Genomic DNA, 23200 nt, shown 5'->3' on the forward strand with positions numbered 1-23200 from the left:
GCCTTCATGTAAAGACGATCAAGATAACACTGCGACAATACGATGCAGTGCCCTATGCACCATTGAGTGAGGATAAGGGTTAAAAAAATATATATGTAACAGTTGTTTTTATTTTCAATATTAATTTTAAACATAATGGAGTTTGGAAATGATCAAAAATCTGGATTGATAACTGGGTAAACGAGACCCTTAAAACTAAAATAGCTTTCGAACGATTTTAATTTAAGCGAAATACTTTGAAAAATTTATAAACCATAAACCACTTATATAAATAAATAAACAAATATATAACCGTTTAATAGCTTCTTATACGAATCTTGCACGATTAAAGTAAGAATTTTCAACATACCCACATAATTGTATTCAAACTTAACTGGAAAATATTATTAAGCTTTTTTCCACTAGATGTCAGTACAGTTATCTGTCAGAAATTGATGTATTTCCCGTTAGTGCACGAGAGGGCGATAGCGTCGCGTTTCGAATACTTGTTTTGACATTCAGCTGTGAATCAGTTTTTTTGGTGAGTTTTATCGTACGGATAATAAATAATAAACAATTTACGTTCGAAGTATTATCTTGTAAGTGCAATGAGTTTGTACATAATGTTAAATAACCGACTATTTCATCACCGGCGGTAATATTAGTCTGTAAGATGTGGGTTAAACCCGAGGAAGTGTTGTTGGCCACGGCTTTCTGGTGAGTATCCTCCCGATTATTCGACATATTATTGTGCAATGTTTGTTCGCTAGTTAACATCGTTTTATACTGCATCCGATGCTTTTAGGGAGACTGACCAAACTACGTTATACTTTGTGCAACAGAGAAGAAAAGGTCACGGAAAATCTAAAGGGCTCTCTTCATTGTTAGTTGGAACATTAGATAGTGTACTCGATACAAAACCTGCCCCTTATCGCATTTTGCACCAGACTCCATCATCCGAAGTTTACTACGGTAACCCTTCATTTATTTTTGAAGTTTTGACTCTTTACAATAATGTTACATTGTGCATTTTTATTTTTTCCTTATTGTCAATTATTTTCAGTTATTGCCTGTGCATTATCATTAGAAGAAATAGAACGAGATTGGAAATGGTTGTTTGATAATGTTCTGCCGACATTGCACTCATTTGACAAGGAAGATGAAGTTACCGAATTTGTGTGTTGTAAAATCAAATCAATCATTGCAACCGAGCAAGAAAGCATTACCGAAGGTTAGTATAATTCTATATAAATCGGTTATTGCCATTGGAAATATCACCATCTGAAATATGAATTTATGTTTGGCAAATTTGCAACTTTTCAAGAGATGTTGAAGCAACTTTTTACTATTATTTTGGAATAGGCGTTGTATCTTTTTTAATATAAATTTTATTGAAATAATATCTGTGGAAAATTTTCTTAATTTTTTTTTCCTTTCAGTATTATTGGAACAGATTTAAGCTAAACCTTATGGTTCGTAGATATTATGTCCTTATAAAGTTATTTTTTTCACATAAAATTTCTGTTATACTACTGTTTTCTAGAAATTATCTAAATCTATCAATTATATACTATATAGTTAGTGAGTAATTCAGTACTGCGGTTCCACAAATCACAAATTACTGTCATTCATCGGACGTACCTTGAGTTACATTTTTAGGTATCTTTTGAGAAAACTTTCAAAATTTGTTCAATCCGAAGGACATATTTTTAAAGCTTCCAATGACATTTACATATGAATCATTTTTCTTAATGAAATGAACCTTTGTTAAAAACAAAAAAAAGGACTTAGGACCAATTACTTTTTTTTCTGAACGCTTATTTCCCCTTATGATACTGGCTTAAACAGTCCAATATTTCACCAAAATCATATAGCAAGACAAGATAAAAATATGTTCTTTAAATACAATATAATGAAGTCCAATAACATTGCGTTATTTGCACCATTTTTGCAATGTTGATAAGTATAATTTTAACATGAATTGTGTTTCAGATGAAGACACAAAAACCTTTAAATATACAATTTACAAGTTCCGTAAAATATTCAATATGCCGAAAGAAGAGAAATTGGTTAACTACTACGCGTGCACGTAAGTATAAACCTACCTTCAATTGTAAAAAGGCATAAACAGCTCTTTGTTCTGAACATAGTTATCCATACTATTCTTATTGGCCCCTGGAGCCATGGAAAATTTGTCTCCCATTTGACTAAATTGGATTAAATTGTTATTTTTTGACATCTTATCAAAGATGAAGAAGAATATGGAAGTCTGGGCATTTACGGGACTGACGACCGTCATAGGCTAGTTCAAGTGATCACTTCGTGTAACATTCAACAATTCTACCCATTATTGACAACCACACTACTCAAATTCTTGGAAGTTCTATTTATATATGAATCATTAGAACTTCACTAGAATATATTCTAGCATATTATTCTTCATCTTTGATGAGATGTCAAAAAATAATATGAAAATAACTCCCGTAATTGGAGATAATCCAGATTTGATGAGATGTCAAAAAATAATATTCACATCACTCTGGAGAGAATGGTGAAATTCCGCTTACACCCTATTTTTCCATGTGATATGTCAATATTTCGCATTAAATGTGTGAGTCGCAGATAAACAGATAATATTATTACAAATATACTATTGTTATATGCATAGTATTGTACGAGTACTATGGGCTGTGGAATGTGTTTACTCAGTTGAGTCATTTCAATGTGTAAGACTAAATTTACATTAGTTTATTTTTTGCTATCAAATAGATTTCCTGCAGATTTGAAATGATCGAAACTTATTTATTTACGTGTGCTTTTTTTTATTTAAAATTTTTCATTTTTACTTTATCGCTGCAATATTCATATTTACTTATGATATTCATCAATGCGCCAGAATAATGCGTAGGGCACAGATTAAATTCTTCTTCTTCAAACCCTCAGCCGCACCCGATGGTACAAAGGGCACTGCATCATATAGTTAGTTAGTTAAACCCTTATCCGCACCTCAATAGTGCATAGGTTACTACATCATATAAATGCAGTGTTTTCTTGCACGTTAACCAACGCTCACTCCTTTCAAGAACGTCATAAATCAAAAAACTTGATTTTTCAGGAGAATGTTTTTAAAGTTTAAAAATAAAACACAATGTATTAAAAATAAATATCAAGCCACTTTTTGAACTTTTTACTGTGCAACAGATCTTTTAAGGTTAAACCTGAAGGTTTTTTCTCCATTTGAAAAATATTTAGTTTATTAAAAAAAAATATTAAACAATACCTTTTCTTCAAAATGCAAAAACAACACTTTCTGCCCTGTAGCTAGTAAATATTAAGTTTAAAATATGCCTCTTTTGCTAGGATATAGTACATTTTCTAGGCATTCCGAAAACATGCATAACTGAAAATTGACGATTTTTTATTAATGACGTTCTTGAAAGGAGTGAGCGACATGAAGGCAAGGTGATCACTCCTGCGCATCAGGTACCAGTCCAGGGTAATATTGAATAAATATTACAGTGAAAAAAATAACTTATATTTATTTTACCCCCCCCAATGGGAATCGAACCTGGGACCTCCAGCACGGTAGCTAAACACGCTGACCATTACACCACGGAGGTGGGCATTAAATAAGGCAGATTAAATTACCGCACTCATATATTATATCATTTTCAAGTTTATAGCATAATAGGTTGTCATTTGTTTGATATATGTAGGGACATGTCACTGTTATGGGTAGTAATATCTTGACCATCTAGAATTTTTCCACAAAATCTAAAAAAAAATTAACAACCTAACTATATTCATGTTTAAAAAAAAGGTTTTTATTTTATTAATTCTATTTTAACCAAAATATCAACACGTATTTTGTTAAAATCAGCTGCCGATAATTAAAATACTCACTGTGCCAAATTTCAAATGTGTAGCTTTTATTTACCTTTAATTTTATTTTTATCTATATACATAAAAATATAAATAACACTCTCCTTATCATTCATCAATCACTTTAAGTAATACCACTTAAAAACTCTAAGTGGTATTACACAAAGTGAACGCTAAAAGATAAGGAGAGTGTTACATTACCATACCACAATGTTAACAATGCTTGATGTTCAAAAAAATGTTAAATCTCCTCAAGTTATTCACAGATTGCTTTGAATTTTTGACACAACGTTGTATACAAATATAATTTTAATAAACCTCTAACAGGAAAAAAAACTTTGACCGCAGTGGCAACGCCATCGGTTAAACGTAATAGCAATACACACAATACTAATTGACAGGTGCTAAAATAATATATAATGGTTTGAAGAAGAATAAGAGGAATAATAATAATAATAAAACCCTTATCCGCACCCCAATGGTGCATAGGGCACTGCGTCATATAAACGCAGTGTTATCTTGATCGTTTACACATGAAGGAAAGGTGATCAGCCCTCCGCTTCAGGTACCAGTCCAGGGTAATATTGAATAAATATGACAGTGAAAAAATCACTTATATTTATTTTACCCCCCTTGGGAATCGAACCCGGGACCTCCAGAACGGTAGCCGAGCGTGCTGACCATTACACTACGGAGGCGGACAAATATTGATAAAAGGAATATGTATGATGAAATATAAATAAATATCTGAAGGATACTTTAGTGCACCGGATAATTTTTTTTTCTTTCAGATACTGGAAAGGTAAAATTCCTCATCAGGGATACTTGTACTTGTCGGTGAACCACGTCTGCTTCTACGCCTACATTCTCGGCAAGGAGACGAAGCTCATCGTGCGATGGGCCGACATAACGGAACTCGTCAAGTCCAACAACTTCCTCTCTTCGGACTCCATAAAGATACGCACGCGGGACAGAGAGTACTACTTCTCCATGTTTCTCCACATGGTGGAGACCTTCGCCCTCATGCAGCAGCTCACCAACATGGCAGTTAAACTGTAAGTCAAAGCTATCTATTCTATGTCCGCCTCGTGGTGTAATGGTCAGTACGCTCGGCTACCGTTCTGGAGGTCCCGGGTTAGATTCCCAGGAGATAGTTAGATAAATACATGTGATTTTTTCACTTTAATATTTATTCAATATTACCCTGGACTGGTACATGAAGTGGAGGGCTGATCTCCTTTCTGTCACGTGTTAACGATCAAGATAACACTGTGTTTATATGATGCAGTGCCCTATGCATCATTGGGGTACGGAAAAGGGTTTGAATAAAAAATAAATCTATTCTCAACATTTTGAGCGTGTCCAAATACTTGTTCACGAATCTGGGTTTCTCTATATAGGAGTCATTTTACATTATGTATATTTATAGATTCGGCATTTGTAGATTTTAATTTGTTGAACTCCATTTTAATTTATGTATTAAATGTTATCTCAAACACTGATTTGTGAGTCTACTTAGTTCAGTACTAAGTTCAGAAAAATAAATTAAAGTTAAATTAAACACTGATATTTCTGAACTCAGTGCTTAACTTAGTAGACTCAAAAAATCAGTGTTTGATTTAACATTTAATACATAAGTTGTTTTACATTTTTGATATCTCATCGTAGATGAAGAAGGATATCAAAAAGTTTAAGCATTTTTAATTTAAGTTGATACAGTGTTTGAAAATGATGTGGAATGCATCAAAACACGATGTCGATTTTAAGAAATAGTGGTATTTACCAAATGAAACTTAAATTAAAAAAGATAAAAATTAAAAGATTTATAGAGAGAATGGATATTGGAGAGAATGCCTATTTTCAAGATCATTTGACTCAAAATCTTCCGATTTGTTACCAACAATGTTTTCAAAGTAATAATAATAATAAAACCCCTATCCGCACCCCAATGGTGCATAGGGCTCTGCTTCATATAAACGCAGTCTTATCTTGATCGTTTACACATGAAGGAAAGGTGATCAGCCCTCCGCTTAATAATAATAAGGTAATATTGAATAAATATTACAGTGAAAAAATCACATATATTTATTTGACCCCCCCTGGGAATCGAACCCGGGACCTCCAGAACGGTAGCCGAGCGTGCTGACCATTACACTATGGAGGCGGGCAAAGTAGAGAAATAATAAAAATATATATATATATATATATACATATAATATATATATATATATATATATATATATATATATATATATATATATATATATATATATATATATATATATATATATATATATATATATATATTCTTCGAAATAATCGTCTTTTATCATGACTATAACTCAAATATACTGACCACTAGTTTTATAAGTTCAGAAATATTTTTTTGTGCTGTAATAATGATGTCATATTTTTATTTATTAATTGCCAATGTACTGATTTTATTATCTGGTTTGTGTAAAAAAGTAAATCCTGCCAATGTCACGACCAATTGTGTTGATTATATTGTTATTATCTTGAGGTCGATGGCAGTATCATCATTTATTGTATTATTAGCAACTTATCACATAACGTATTGTGTTTTTTAATATTGTTTTTTTATCGGAATGTGTCGAATGTCAAATCTGGCATATACAGGACAAAAATGTGATATTCGTCATTTGACCAATATATTGGCCTTATTACTTCAAAACTGTACATGTGTTCAATTTAGATATTGTGTATCTAAATTGAAAAAACTTGGCACCCTTGAAACCCATTACATTTCTATTCTACTTATAGAATCGATGTTATATGGTAAATGCTTTAAGTATAGATAGGCCTTCAAAAAGTTTTGTTATCATTATGGCAATTTTATTATGTCCATTTAAACTCAAACCAGCTTAAAAGACATTTTCTTTCTTCACATAGATGTCGAGGATTCTAAATTAGAGATAGGTCCTTTAAGCATTACTTTCATGCAAGGGGGCACCTCCAAGGAGGCATTAGTCCTCAAATGCGGTATGCTATGTGTGAAGGGCAAGGCTATTTAATGCAGATAATTTTTGCCTTATCATGATCAATATGGGAATCCTCCATTAAAACAATGCTGAACGATAAGTTATGTAAATAAAACATAATCAAATTCAACGGATACTTACTGCCAAATGATAATTTCTCTTGTATGGGCATATTAAATATGTATTGTGCATATTAAAATATTAATAAAATTTATATTTTCAGTTTTATTTTGCTGTTTTTTCTTTAGTCAAAGCATGTTGATTTTTGTAAAGCGGGTAATCTCCATGCCATAGGTCCGGTTATAAGTAATGATAGTAAGAATAGAATAATTGGTCATCTTATTAGTTTATTAATTAAATAATTCAATTGATTGTTAATATTTATCATGGGAAAAGAAAGCTCCTCTTCGTAAAACAATCATATACTATTAGATCGTACCAGTGCCAAAAAAGTGTGCTTGGGGCTCAAATCAAGTCAGCAATTTTTGGCTTGTAACATTTAGTAATTGTATAACTTGTTTCACTCCTGGCTTTGGCATATACGAAATTGAACGGAGATCAGGACCGTTGAGGCACTGTTTAGAGCTGCCCAAGATAAGGACAATTGCTCTCCAGCGAATGTCGACGTGAAGGAGGACCTGACACGACACGCACAGAAGTATAACTTCACTCTGTGTGTTTTCAGTTTAATCGATGACAAAGACGGCGGCTTCAACGAAGACAAAGAGCTCCTCACGAAGCTCTGCAAGAATGTGCAGAAGCAGCCGTCGTTCCTAAAGCGAGACCTGGACGCGCGGAAGCACACGGCCGCCTTCACCCTCAAGTTCCGGCTGCCGCAGGACGAGAAGCTGGACGGCACGCTCGAGTGCACGCTGTGGACGCCCTACGACAAGAGGCACAACTGGGGCAGGCTGTACCTGTCGCAGAACTTCCTGTGCTTCGACAGCAGAGTGAGTCAAAACAATTACCACTTCGTTCCGACATCAAATTGATTAAAAAATACAGTGCCAGCTTGCTATCCGAACGTAAATCTTGCAGTGTGTAGTTCAGATAATTGAAGAATCATTTGGAGTATTGAGTGTTTTGAGATAAATGAGAGAAAAAAATGAGATTTCGGTTTTTGAAAATGCTCTTTATTTAGGTACTGAATGAATAATTTTACAATTCATTTTTATTAGCTTGAAAAAATCAGATATTTTGTTGAACCAATGAACATGACTGGTGTTTAAGGGCTAAATCACGCATTCGTCTCAAAATCATCAATTCCTCAGTGCTCTGGACAACTTCTTAAGCCCAGTTGATGGCTTTGTTGAAAGCTTTCACTTTGTAGAAATTTTTTAGTCTGGCATCAGCCGTCCTCCATCATCTGACCCACTGAATCGTTCGGATTATAGAGCATAATAGTACTATCATTTGTAATTTTTCTGCCTCTATAGCTAAGCACATTTGGCTTCTATGATGAAGGCCAAAAATTCGATTTTCAAGAGATTTTTCACCATAATACAGTTCCCTACGGGCAAGGTGTGTATGGAGATTTAAAGGAACCAATGCATTATAAAGTTGTTTGTTGTTTCAGGTGGCGCACCTTGTCCGCCTGACGCTGCCGCTGTCCACGGTGCAGCAGGTGGAGCGCGCGGACGGCGGGGGCGGCGGGAGCAGCAGCTCTAGCAGCGGGGGCGAGAGGGCGGCGCTGCTCATCACCACCTCGCACAACTCCAGCTTTCTGCTCTCCTACCTGCACGACCGGGACTTCCTCGTGCACAAGCTCTCGGAACTGCTGGCCAAGCTGCCCAGGTAGGAACGGTGGCCAACCGCAGAGTAACGTTTCCTTAACCTTTCCCTCCCTGTGATATGTGTTTACTACAACTCGACTTTAAAAATGAGAATATCAATGTAAAATATAATAGATACAGGCTCAGAATTTTTGTATTCCTCCGTAATATAATTATGTATTACATAAAATATTATAATATAAAGTTTACAGCGATGGAAATAAATAATTTGTGGAAAAATCGAAGATAAAACACTAATGCATAGCGTAGTCGTAGCGTGTCAAGTAGTGCGCAGGTCGTCCTCCGCATTAGTCGTGTCGCTATGCCTGCTATTGTGGCTACGTGCGATGTATTTTTTTTCTCGTTTTCTGATACCTACCAGAGCTAACATTACAAAATTGTTACATTTCAACTTCAATTATGGTCAATAAAAGCAACATTTAGGAATATTAAAAAAATTTCGGTTTTTAAACCACATTTTCATATGGTGTACAAAATACTTCAAGACAACTGTTTTTAGGATAACCATTCCCTCATTAGGTCAACTATAGACTGTTAGTCCATAGTCCATAATATTTTTATCCTACTGCAAAATATTTGAAGCCTATTTTTGCTTTTTTGCAGAGATAAACCGAAAACTGTATTGAACACCAGCACGTCGACCAGTACCAGTTGGAATCCGCAACCCCCTCTCATGACTTTATTCAAAACATACCCTTCTGCACACATCAAAGTTATTCAGGAAGAGAAGGTATGATTTTTCTAAATATATTATTTTAAAGAAGTTTTTGGATTCGATCATTTGAAACTAATTATGTGAATCAGTGAATATTTCTATCTCCTAATATATTTGTCAATTCGATATCAAAGTAATGGCCTGTGCGTGGGTATACAATACAATATAATACGATATATGCCATGGTATGAATTGTAATAATTTCAAACCAGAAAAAAATGGTTATCAATACATTACTATTTCTCTGTTTTCGATTTCTGATCAATATTAAACATAAAAAATATACATATATACAATATGAAAAATGGCATATACCGTTGCTTAACACATTGTTTGCGAGAAACGCTTAAAAGTGATTTTACATGGTAGAGAGCGGGAGACGCTTATTTATTTATTTATTGAACGGCTGAAGCCTTTAAGGTAATACATATAATATAAACATATACATATACAGTATCTAATACAAAAATAAAAAATACATTATTGAATACACTAATAGAGAAACAAAAAGTCTTGTGACAAATGGTCTTATAACATAAAATCATAATTTAAAAAATAAAATAACAAGTAGTAAGTACTAGTAAATACACGTCTCCTTCAAACACTATCGGTGAGCAGTAAGAGAGAGTGAAACACAACGTTTAAATTTATCCATTATAACATGGAGAAGAAATGCTGAGAAAGTACAGATTTCAAGGAGGATAACAATATATTGAATAAATCTACACTTTCAAAAGCATTGGCTAACATGTGAAGCCGGAATCGGAGAGAACATGGCTTAGTTTGCATTATAAGCGTTCTATTTGCTTACTTTTGGAAGAGCAGGAGACGTCAAAAAAAAAATGTACAGATGGGAATTTGGTTCACGGTTACTTGTGATTAGTATACGACCCTTATTAGTATACTTATTAGGGTCGTTGTTGATGAAAACACCTCCTGACAACAATCTAGCAGGTATGTTGTTGGACCGCCATTTCAAGAGTAGAGCATTCTAGGCAAACCTCACCATTCTAGGAGAAGAAGTGGGAGCAGCACATGGGGGAGATGGGGCGCGGGGTGAGCATGTACCGCACGGCGGGCGGCGGCGAGCTGGTGGTGCGGGGCATCCCGGACGCGCTGCGCGGGGAGCTATGGGGTGTGTTCTCCGGCTCCGTGCTGCGCCGCGCCGCGCACCGCCACGAGTACCAGCGCCTCGTCAGCCTCGCCCTCGCCGGCCGCAGCCAGCCCAACGACGAGATCGAGCGGGACCTGCACCGCTCGCTGCCCGAGCACCCCGCCTTCCAGAGTGACATAGGTATAGTACAGTCGTGTCAACTTATCTTCCCTTCCATTCCTTAGCCTTCCAGAGTGACATAGGTATAGTACAGTCGTCAGCATGCCTTCCCTTCCATTCAATTGGATATTTTTTAAATATATACAGTACCATCTCGCTAATCCGAACAATTTGAATGATTGCGATTGGCTCTGATGGCGAGCAGCTGATGCCGAACAATATCACGCCGGATATTGATCCATGTGTCTGAGGGAGTATTCCGAAGCGGGATTCTTCTACATCTTTAACAGGAGTGTTCCTGCTTACTTTCTAGTTTAAATGTATACGCTTTCAATTTTAGTTTGTAGTGTACATGTTTATTATTATTCAATAAATTGAATTAAAATTGAGTTGAATCTCAGTTGAATCCAAACAACCCACTGCACGATTTACATTTGGATTAGCGAGCTGGCACTTTACATATATTTTTACTATCTTTTATACAATGCTATGAAGATAGTTCCTGTTATGGTAATATGAAATAACATTTTTTTATATAGATTATGTTACAAATGTATATACGATGTTTAATATAAGGAATCCCCATTTGTCAGAGTTGGAATATACAAGGGTTACCTGTAAACACTATTTGTATATAACATAAGTTGGCAAAGTAAAGCTCTGGGCCTTTTAAGTGCAGCTCCAATACAAATATCCACAGAATGGCTCTTCTAATCTACTTATTCACGCGAACAATCTTTTTGAAGCATGAACCTTATTAAAAACAAACTGAGAAATTGTCTTATTGACGAGAACCTGGAAACTTGCTGAAAATAATGACAAACAAACCTGACTTGATCAAACCTTCAATGAAGATGCGAGGACATTTATATTCACAAAGTTTTCGGGTACATTAAGTGTAAAAAATGTTTTATTGAGGGTATTCGTAATTTACAAAAGGTCTAAAATTATAATTCAGGTGTACTAGCATTGCAAGCCGATTTGACTCAGTGCGCATATTTGGCTCTTTGGCTAATAAGTTTGCCGACCACTGGTACACAATATACATTGTATAATATGTGGTGTAATGGTGCCTCCGTGGTGTAATGGAGGTCCCGGATTCGATTCCCAGGGGGGTGAAAATAAATATGTATTAGTGATTTTGTGCTGTAATATTTATTTTATATTACCCTGGACTGGTTCCTGAAGCACAAGAGTGATCACCTTGCCCTCATGTAAGTAATGATCAAGATAACACTGCGTCAATACGATGCAGTGCCCTATGCACCATTGGGTGCGGATAAGGGTTATAAGTAAGTAATATGTAATATTAATTATAACCTCCTTAGCGCAGTGGTCAGCGCGTTTGGCTACCGTGCTGGAGGTCTCGGGTTCGATTCCTAGGAGGGTCAAAATAAATATGGCCGATTTTCACTCTCATATTTATTTAATATCACCCTGGACTGGTACAAGAAGTGCAAGGCTGATCACCTTACCTTCATGCAATTAACGATCAAGATAACACTGCGTCGCTACGATGCAGTGCCCTATGCACCATTGGGTGTGGATAAGGGTTAGGAGAATATGTAATATGTACTCTTTCCTTTGGTTTTTAGGTATATCTGCCTTACGAAGAGTGCTGTGCGCGTACGCCTTACGCAACCCTCAGATAGGGTACTGCCAGGCCATGAACATTGTGGCGTCGGTGCTCCTCATCTACTGCCCCGAGGAGCAGGCCTTCTGGCTGCTGGCCACCATCTGCGAAACTCTCCTCACCGACTACTACAACACCAGAGTGATAGGGGCCCTAGTAAGTTCTCTGCTGTGTGCTATGTTCTTTTGACCAAATGTGATGTCTCTCACTCCTTTCAAGAATGTCATAAATCAATAATCGTCAATTTTCAGTTGTGCGTGTTTTCGGAATGTCCATAAAATGTACTATATCCCAGCAAAAGAGGTATATTTTTAACTTAATATTTACCCGCTACAGGGCAGAAAGTGTCGTTTTTGCATTTTGAAGAAAAGGTATTGTTTAATTATTTTTTTAAATATACTAAATATTTTTCAAATGGAGAAAAAACCTTCAGGTTTCACCTTAAAAGATCTGTTGCACAGTAAAAAGTCCAATAAGTGGCTTGGTATTTATTTTTAATACATTGTATTATATTTTTTAACTTGAAAGGAGTGAGCGATGTATGTTGGATTTGTTTCCGCATTCTCGTTTTCATTGGTGATTTATGCAGGGTAGTGTTTTTTGATCATGTATGTGAGTAATTTTTTAATACATGTGTAAGAATTGTTTTAGTATACAGTGGAACCTTAGTCCTTAATCCGTTCCAGATCATGAGACTTATACCAAATAGGACGTATACCAAACATATATTTTCCGTAAGAAATAGAGGGAAAATGATTAATCAGTTCCCACGAAAAAAATAAATAAATTTGGCATATTATACATTGACGCGGTTGTATAAAATAATTTTAACACTGGTTATTAGTACTAAAATAGATAAATATGGAATTTTAATTAAAACAATGTAAATTTAAACAAAAAGTTTAATTCAATTTACAGTGCATATAACTAAATAAAGGTCGGCTGTCCAAACTCAAAACACAGTAAGGGACATTTTTTTTGTAGTACGTTTTTTTTTGCATTTTTGGACTAAGTAGATTCTACTTATTCCAAAATGCAAAAAAAACATACTACAAAAAAAATGTCCCTTAGTGTGTTTTAAGTTTGGACAACCGAGGTAACATAAAGTCTTTATCGTTTCATGTCATACGCGCTCTGGCAACAGACATAGCCATAAAAAATTAAGGGAAAATTTCAAAATCTTGTAAAATTCACAGTCAATCTGCGAGTCGTTCACTATAGGGCAGCGATTGCGATACTGACACATGAAAAGTAACGAGAGTATCGTGCGGTGTTGTGACTCATTTTAACTAACATGTTCTTGCACGCACGCAGGTTCCACAGATCTCTGTTAGATGCGACTTTCTTCCAGTGCAGGGCCACCTCTTTTTTTATGTTATCGGACTATCTTGTCTGGGGCCCACCCACTCTTCTGCGTTCTGTTCTAGGCCTCCAGTCAAGCACGAATTATGATTTGTCAATTATTTCTGTGGAACTTTGAGTATTATTTTTGTGCAATGTTAACACTATTTGATAATGCGTCATATTTACCAACCCATCTTATAGTCCTATTCTCGAGAACAGATCGACACAAAAGTGTAATTTTTTTATCAATCAATATGTATTTAACCCTTATAGTGCCGAGCTTATTTTCACATATTTTGCATAAATTGCTAATTGCTTTTCATCATCACTACTTGGCGAATTTGACATTTTGTAGGTAGAAATAAAAAACTTTTACTTAAATAAATACAAAAATCAATGTTAAATTCACAGCAAAATAATTTTAAATGGTTATTTATAAATGTTCTTAACTTATTAAAAACGTTATACATGCGGGCGCTAAGACACGTCCGTACAGGTCGATACCTAAATCAAATTGCGCAATAGCCGGTATTCCGGCTCTCCGCACATTATACGCATTAATAGAGAGTGGATCTATTGACGGTTTGCACTCTAAGGGTTAAGATATTATGAATTGTGAGGATTGTGAGGAATTGGGGAATATACAAGGACGCCGAGGACCTATCAGAAAACGGACATCGTGGCTTCGCGACATTCGCGACTGGACCGGGATGAGAGGAATGGAGGACTTGTTCTGCACGGCGCAGGATCACGAAGTCTTTGTCACAATGATCGCCGACATTGGGGGGGCACACAAAGAAGAAGAGGATTGAAACATGAAAAAAAAAATAGTATTTTCACAACATGAAGTTTATCTTATTGTGTATTGATTTTGTTAACAAGGTTGACCAGGGAGTTCTGGATGACCTGACCAAGGAACACCTGCCAGATCTTCACGCCAAGCTGTCTCAGCTCGGCATGATGGCCATGATATCCCTGTCCTGGTTCCTCACCATCTTCGTCAGTGTGATGCCGTACGAGAGTGCAGTTCACATCATGGACTGCTTCTTCTACGATGGAGCTAAAGTCATTTTTCAGGTAATAAAAAAAATATATTATTAACGTGACTTGCAATTGCAGTGAAACCCCTATTGTACGTTTTTTAAGGGCCTGAGAAAAAAAAAACTTAAATGGAGGGATAATATAAATGCTTTTGAAAAAAAATATTTTCATTTTATTTATTTTTGGTGAAAATCATGTAGATGAGATTTTTTGCATACAAAAACCTAAATGGAGGATTTTCAATGAAAAAAAGTTGTAATGACTTCATGAATAAAACAACAAAAATTGTAAAAATTATCGCGAATAATGTCAAAAAAAAGAAGCATTACAGATTAAGTCAAAAATCGAATGACAGAATATTTTTGACGTTAATTGGGGGGAAAAAATCCATATATTCATAAATTTTTTAACCATAAATTACCAAAATATTTTAAGGATAAAATAGTTTTAAACAAAAATTGTCATGAATGCATTACATAGTAGAAATAAGGATAAAATAAGACAGCCATTGTTGAAAAAAACCGAGTCGCAAAATTGTTTAATGTATAAGGGTTGGAAATTCATAATGAGATGCCTGAATGTATGAAGAATGAAAAGAGTCTGAAAGAATTTTAAAATAAAGGTTTTGTTTACTGTAAAAAGATGCAAACATATATATATATATATATATATATATATATATATATATATATATATATATATATATATATATATATATATATATATATATATATATATATATATATGTACATATATAGATGATGTAAATTAAGTGTAAATAATAGTTTATATTAGTTGTAATATAAACTAACTTAAGAAATTTAAAAAATTTAAAAAATTGTCGAGAAAATGTTGAATCCAGGGACGTAAAATCCGTGTTTCACTGTATATGAATATGTTTCCTGATGTATTTATTATTTGATTTGAATCTCAGGTTGCCCTAACAATTCTGGAGTACAACAAGGATGTGTTGATGGGGTGTCGCGATGATGGAGAAGCCATGCAGATCCTGGCGGAGTACTTGGAAGGGGTGTATAATGATGAAGCTATTGCGGTCACCATCGAGCCGAGAGGCTCAAAAAAGGTTAGTTCAGTCAATGGTAATTGATGGGGTTTTTTGTGGAAGAAGCGAAAAAAAATCACGATCAAGTTTGCCAAATACTTGAAAGGGGTCAGGTTAGGAGTCGAAACAATCGGCGGGTATGTATGAGGAGATGCATGAACGTAGAAGAGGCGAAGAATGTTTGTAAGGACAGAGTGGTGTGGTGTTCTATTCTCTCTGCCTACCCCTGCGGAGAAGCGGCGTGATGGTTAGTTAGTTAGTTTTAGCCAAAAAAAATCTAGTCTTTGTCTTCCTTCCATTTCTCCCTGGATTATGTTACTTTTGACTTTACATTATGTACAAGTATTTATCCAAAATTAACCCTTTTCTGTTATCAATGCAAATTTCATTTGCAAATATGATTAATTTGATTCCAGATAGTCCGAGTCCAGACTCTGGTGTACGAGTCCTACAGGAGGTATGGCGGCATGAGCAGCGAGGCCATCGAGGAGCGCAGACTCAAGCACCGGCTCAAGGTCATCAGCAATCTGGAGCAGGGAGTGGAGAGGAACGCCATCCGCAGCATGCTGCACGACGGTTACTACACGCAAATCGAACTGCAGGTAACAAAATGTGATATACCTTAGTGCCTAAAATCTGTTGGATCATATAAAAACTGGTGCTTTCAATGCAGAAATAAATATCAGTTTTAGCTTATTTTTCTTCTCCTTCATGAGCCCTCTGTCCTCTACTGCTGGATATAGGCCTCTTCCGTATTCTTCCATTTACTCCGGTCGGTTGCTGTTTGCAGCCAGTTTCTAACCCCCCTCACAGCGGCTAAGTCATCGGACCATCTCTTTTGGGGTTTTCCGCTGCCTCTTTTGTTCTCCCAAGGTCTCCATCTTAAAATTTTTTGCCATCTTAAAATGTCCTCCTTCCATCTGTTTTATACTGAATTTTGATATCTGTTCTTTTCATGATTCTTTTTTTAGGAGGTTATATCGGTGGTCCGAGAAGAGCTCCTGTCTCCGCGCCACATAGCGCACGACCGCATGGACAGCAGCTCCCCCTGTGACGCGTACCCCCTGGACTTTGTGCAGTTCCGCCAGCTGCTGGCCGCCATGTCTCCCTGGGGGCGGGGCTCCAACGGAGAGAGCCTGGCTGCTCGCATGTTCAAGGTGACTCGCTGCTCTCTATTCAAATATAATCCGCTCAGTGCGTGCTACTGGGTAGGTACTTTCTGCAGCGAATTGGGAACTCGCTGGGCCTGCAGATGGGTCTAGCAGACATCTGTCTATGGGTGGATATCTATAGCTTTGTCATCGAACTGCAGTGATGACCGAGTAGAAAAGTGTGATTGTTTTGCATTGAGAGCAACACATAGATAACATTCTTTCTTCTTCTTCCATGTTTGCTCTCTAGGTGGAACATATGGCCAACACGATACGTCTTCAAATCATTCTGGCATGCGTCATCTCATCTAAGTCCAGCATCCTGAAGTTCCGTTGAGTATAGTCGGTGAATGCTCTTCAGCGGTCTTCCGGGGTGCCAGAATCCTCGGGGTTGGAAGAAGAGACTTGAGAATTTAATGCTCTTAGGTGGCATTCTAAGGACATGTCCATCTTCTCATCTTCAGAACTTCCAGGGACTGTTGGGTTCTCTCCTTAATCGTCATTCCTGACAAAGTCATACCACTTTACACCCTGTATTCGCCACAGGCACCTATTTGACATTCAATCAGTTTTAAAGTGGAGTAGCTCGCTTGTACTACTGGTCCATTCTCAAATTGCGTGTTTGTGTGTTCCAGCTGTCGGACACGAGCGACGCGGGTGTGGTGAGCGTGAGCGAGTGCGTTCGCTGGGCGGGCGTGAGCGCGCGCGGGGCTGCAGCGGGACGCGCGCGGGCGCTGTTCTGCCTGCACGCGCCCCCGGCCCTGCTGGCCGCCGACCTGCGCCCCGCGCCCGAGTTGCCTACCGGCGAGGAGGTGGCCACCGCCGCCGTGGACTTCTTCCAGAAGTGAGTAACAAGGATTTATACCGATGAGTTAGGATTTGTCATGTCTCAGGATTGCCACGCTTTGAAGATTCCAAACATTAGAAGGAATTTTAATCAAATACTTGGTTCAAGTACACAATTTTATCCATGCAGTACATCTACTCCCATCCTTAGTGTGTTAATAATGTTACTTATTAACACACTAAAGACGGGAAAGGTATTTCTACCCTTTGGCCAATTGATGCTTAAGGATTTTATGGGTATTTTTACCTTCTGCGCCCCTCATTTCGAAGTCAGAAAATAAGAATTTTTTTTTTTTTTTATATGAATGTTATGTGCTAATCTTATTAAGATTTTTACTATATGTACACAATTATCACATCCTGTCGCCAGCGGCCCGCAGGCGTAAAAAACACCCGTCTGAAATGTGTTGAGTGATAGTGTGATGGCCTTGTTTTAGCATGGAGACTCCGGGCACTCCTTTGGAGTCCCCCCTCCTGGACCCCCGCTGCCCCCCGCTGCAGCGTTCCATCAGCGACATAACATGCTGCTCCTCAGCATCGCAACTTCCCGCGGACACCGATAAGGACAGCGTTATAAGTCGGACTGGTAAGTTTTTATGTACTTACATCAGCAGGGCATATAACATAAGGTAATGCATACTAAATAATCGTATAATCCACCACCATGTTCTAATGCCTGAGGAGGTATACCGGGCAGACTCTAGTACTCTTATCACTTTCCGGTCCCCACAAAATAAAATTTAATTCCAGGTAGACAGTTGCATTCCAATGGGAAAAATTCATTTGTTCCCTACCTTACATACCGCTGTAATAGATACGAGTGAAAAAATGTGCTTGCATTTTAACTTATTAATACTAATGATGACAAAAATGTTGAATTACATACGAGGATAAAATCGATGTCTAATGAGATTCGACATTGAACCAATAAGGATAAAAGATTCTATATCGAAGGACACCTAAACAAGATCTATGTTCACTTCCTATCGAGCCAACCATTTCCTAAACCTATAGTTCCACCACACATGAGGGCAGACTGGAGAAGGTCAGACCATCAAGAAAGGGCTAGGTCCCTCCAATAAACTATATTCTCTTGTGGTCTCGATGCCCCACACTCTTCAGCTCCTCATACGTCGAACAGCCCTAAAACATGTTAAATTGTTTCTAGATGTGAGTGAGTGCTGGGAAGTGCAGTCCATAGCGTCCCTGCACTCGCTAGCCCTCGGGTCAGACTCTACTCCGCGCACTCCGGGCAGCGAGCGGGCGCCCCGCCGCGCCCGGCCCCCTCCCGCCCCTACCACGCCCCTCGTGTTGCCGCAGCCACACTTCATCGAGCTGTGGAAGACCCTGCACGACCTGGTGCAAGCCCAACCACCGCCGCAGGACCAGGAGCTGCAGGAGGCCGTCGTCAAAGTCGGTGAGTCACCTGACTGAACTCCTCATCCTTGAAGATAATGGAAAACAAAATGCTGCTTCGGATTCTGAAATTGTCATATTTGCAACCTGCAAATATTGTTCTGGAACAAATACCCGGGTGGCAGTGGTGTGCGCAGAGTTTTTAATCAGAGCAGGCAGTAGGGTTAGGTAAGGATAAAGCATAGTAGGCACTGGTCGTTTTTCTACATGAAGGCAAGTAATCCAGGGTAGGCACTGCTTTTCTGCTTATATAGAATGCACGCCTCTACCAAGTGGTATGAACTAGAATATTATAGAGCGTTAAGGTTTTGTGACTAATGCGGCCAATGATTAAAGCATTGAGACTTATCCGAGCCGATGGTGACTTCAGATCAATAGGCATTTCACTCAAATGTTCTCAGGGCAATCCAATATGTTTCGGAGTCAATGCTTGCCCCACCACTCGTGGGCTAGATTGGCTTAACTATTGGCCTGTGTACGTGCATATTTTTCATGTGTCACAAGAAATCAAAATATAATTTTTAATTCAAAATAAAAAGAAATATTGGTGTTTTTATTATTTACAAATGTACTTCGATTTCATACTATGTATTTCTGTGAGACTAAGCGGCTCATTATTAGAAATAGGTATCAAATTGTGGTAGAGTGAGTTTGAACCGAGAAACTCTGACTCAAGAGGCCGCGACACTAACCACAGGACGCTAATTGTCACTGTTATTGTCTATATGAATAGACAATTACAATAGAATATTTACAGAAGACAACTTGACTATTGTACTAGTACCCTTTGTCTTTAATTTTGTTTTCTAAAATGTATTTTTTGAGACCTGACTATAGCTGTGTAAATATATCATGGTGGATAAATAAAGTGACGATTTTCAATGCTATTATTTTTAGGAACTGACTTGCTACAGATGGGCGACATGAGGCGCAATTGGAACTTGGGAAGGGAAGAGTCGGTAGACAGCACGGAACCTTCTTCATCCAACCAAGATCCGCCTGAATTACTAACGCCGGTAATTGCTACCTATCAATTATAGGAGAAACAATTTTTATAGAATTCTATGATTTTTTCCATCGTGAATTTATTATCGTCCGCCTACGTAGTGTAATGGTTAGCACGCTCGGCTACCATTCTGAAGGTCCCGGGTTCGATACCCAGGGGGGGTTCAAATAAAAATAGGTGATTTTTTCACTCTAATATTAATTAAATATTACCCTGGACTGGTACCTGAAGCGGAGGGGTGATCACCTTTCTTTCATATGTTAACGATCAAGATAACCCTACGTTTATGTGATGCAGTACCCTATGCACCATTGAGGTGTGGATAAGGGTTTGATCAGAAGAATTTATTAAAAAATACCAAAAAGCATGGGCAGAGTTAATGAAACATCGAATGGTGACGGGCAATTGAATTCAAAATCTGAATTTTGTTGCAAGACAAGAAGCGGCTACTTAATTAGGTTTTTGGATTCAATCACCCAACGCTAATCAGTGCACAAATTATGTAATAATAATTATGAATAACATAATCAATGTTGTCAATTTATTGTCATCATACATATGCTTATAGAATACATTTAAAAATCCCCCTATATAGATTTATTTCAATTTTACTCAATTTATTTAAATTTTGGATTAGGTTAATTTCCTATTGTAATAGAGTTATTATCTGTGCAAGTAATATATGTTACCTCATATGTTCTCAGAGTGACATTATACAAGATTTGATAAGTCAAGTTAGTTAGCTATCACTATTATTTTCTGGTGTTTTTTTTTAATACTGGAGATAAGGACACAAAATGCTGAACCGTCTTCTAGTGGAACAAAAGGTCTGTTGACAATAGTCAACAGTCCGAGGAGTTTTGTATAGTTTCCTCCCAGCAATAAGCAAATGCTGAGAAGTGTCTGGCCGGCCCACACTAGATTATCCTACACGGATTAAAATAAAACATCTTTTTCTAGTTAAAAAAATATATATGTACTTAATGATATATAAATCTTGTACATAATAAGTGAGATGAATAATTAATGCAACTCCTTTAAAATAAATAAATATACTAGACATAAAATGTCCGCCTTCATAGTGTAGTGGTTAGCGCACTGGGCTACCATACTGGAGGTCCCGGGTTCGATTCCCAAGAGGATCAAAATAAATATTTGTGATTTTTCTGTCTAATATTTATTTAACATGACCCTGGACTGGTACCTGAAGCGGAAGGCTGATCACCTCTCCTTCGTGTATTTAACGATCAAGATAACACTGCTTCTATACGATGCAGTGCCCTATGCACTATTGGGGTGCGGATAAGGGTTAGAAGAAGAAGAAGACATAAAATGCAAATACCATTGCTATCCGGTCTCTGGCCTATTCATCCCTTTTTATCATCCAGTATCCGTATTTGAGGGATATTTTGAAAGTAATTAACCTACCTCTTGCCTATGAGAAGCGGCGCGGTTTGTCAATAATGCCAACACTATATATATCCTTTTAAACCAGACACCCACTTATATAAAAACTTTTACTGATAGGATTTAGATTTGACCTTGATTAAATATAAGGAGTTTTCCATTGCAGATGTCCGACAAGAACGGGAATCCGTCCCGGCCCCCGCTAGACTGGGCGGTGACGCTGGAGCAGTTCCTGGCCACGGTGCTGGCCAGCGAGCCCCTGGTGCGCTTCCTCTCCCAGAGCGAGGAGCTCTGCCTCGAGTCCCTGCGACTCCGCTCCCGCCTTCACTCCGTGTCCAACTGACTCTCCTCAGCCGACTTGACTCCCGCGCGCCGCGGAAAATGGACTTGCATGCTCAACAACCCAGTTTTGTGAAAATAATAACTTTATTATTACTGTACGATTGATTAGCATACAACCGATAGCTTATAACTGGTGATTGATTAATATTATCGCGGGTGTACTGGCGAAAAATGTAATTTTGTAACTTGAAAATATGCAATTTTGACTTAATGATGCAAATTATAAAGCTTTCAATGTTCCATAAACTGGCAAAATACACTACGTAGTTTGAAATGTCATATATATCGTAGTCGTATAGGAGAAAGTAACCAACTGACAAAATGTAAAATGTTCAGGAGGGCCATTTAAGTCACTTTTACTTGGCAAGAAAATATACATCAATGCAGTTAGTCATTTTTTATACTTCTAATATGTTATACTTTCATGTTTAAAATCCTTTTGAATTTTTTTCTGGGCAATATTAAGCTAATAAGATATCAAATAGTCAATGATCACATTTTTGTAAAAAAAGCACTTGGTCGCTTCCTCCTGTATGACCTCCGTATGTTCTCCGATATGTAGTTTTAAAAGTAAATTCAACCTTAAGTTTAATAGCGCATATTTTATTCAGGCCAACAGTTTTAAATAAAAGGGATTATTCAAACTTTTAGAGTTAACATTTTCTGCCAGTATACCCGCGATATATTTCTACCACCATTTAATAAAAATTAAAATTAAAATGATCTGTCAACAGAAATATACTGATTTATTGTTATTTATATAGGACAATGGAGAAGAAAATAATCATTAATAAAAATAAACAGATGTGTAGAATTTTGAAGCTATCATTACGTAATAAATGTGATATTTACATAATTATTTTTGTGCAATAAATATTCTTCAAATCTGACAGCATTTTTCTGGGTTGTTATACCATGTGACGCCAGCACTTCTTGCCAACGTTTTGTAACGCACGGTGTACCAACCCTTAAAATGGCTAGCGTCATCTGAATGGTCATAAATTAATAAAAGTTTGATCATTTCGCCTTTCAGCTGTCAATATTTTCCATAATATCCAAATTGTGAAATAATACATCTATGCATACAATTAATTTTAATAGCAGTCTAGTGTATATTTTATTAAATGTAATCTCGTAGTGGCAGTTGTAAAGTGTTCAATTGTTGCTCGCTTAATGAATTAACCTGGTGCTTTCAAAAAACAAAATAAACACACTGTACATACTGACAAATTTGACAAAGCCAATTTTTTTTTAGATGAATTGATATGACTAAATAATTATTTCTGAGAAATGCATTCAATTCACAACAA

The 23200-nt window shown here is 37.1% G+C and overlaps 1 protein-coding gene across 1 annotated transcript; it reads left to right on the forward strand.

Moving 5' to 3' along the window:
- The first annotated feature begins 483 nt into the window (after positions 1-483).
- On the forward strand, positions 484-22659 carry Tbc1d8-9 (TBC1 domain family member 8/9). The gene is made up of 19 exons (XM_088256955.1): positions 484-696; positions 785-951; positions 1043-1210; positions 1972-2068; positions 4653-4916; positions 7546-7810; positions 8437-8654; positions 9257-9383; positions 10383-10662; positions 12237-12430; positions 14501-14695; positions 15594-15743; positions 16139-16324; positions 16694-16879; positions 17509-17717; positions 18157-18305; positions 18888-19136; positions 20033-20151; positions 21715-22659. Exons 1-19 carry the CDS (start codon positions 653-655, stop codon positions 21889-21891), a joined length of 3444 nt encoding a protein of 1147 aa, XP_088113081.1. The 5' UTR covers positions 484-652; the 3' UTR covers positions 21892-22659.
- Positions 22660-23200: the final 541 nt, after the last annotated feature.

This window comes from Brachycentrus maculatus, unplaced genomic scaffold (assembly GCF_059751285.1).
Source record: "Brachycentrus maculatus isolate JH-2025_06_01 unplaced genomic scaffold, ASM5975128v1 h1tg000069l, whole genome shotgun sequence".
Lineage (NCBI taxonomy): Eukaryota > Metazoa > Arthropoda > Insecta > Trichoptera > Brachycentridae > Brachycentrus > Brachycentrus maculatus.

What these genes read in the sequence shown, in the direction of transcription:
- Tbc1d8-9 (XM_088256955.1), top strand. Translation starts at nt 653, where the DNA reads ATGTGGGTTAAACCCGAGGAAGTGTTGTTGGCCACGGCTTTCTG. An exon ending in ACCAACATGGCAGTTAAACT is followed by an intron (nt 4,917 to 7,545) that starts GTAAGTCAAAGC and finishes GTGTGTTTTCAG; the next exon opens with TTTAATCGATGACAAAGACG. An exon ending in GAGCTAAAGTCATTTTTCAG is followed by an intron (nt 14,696 to 15,593) that starts GTAATAAAAAAA and finishes TTTGAATCTCAG; the next exon opens with GTTGCCCTAACAATTCTGGA.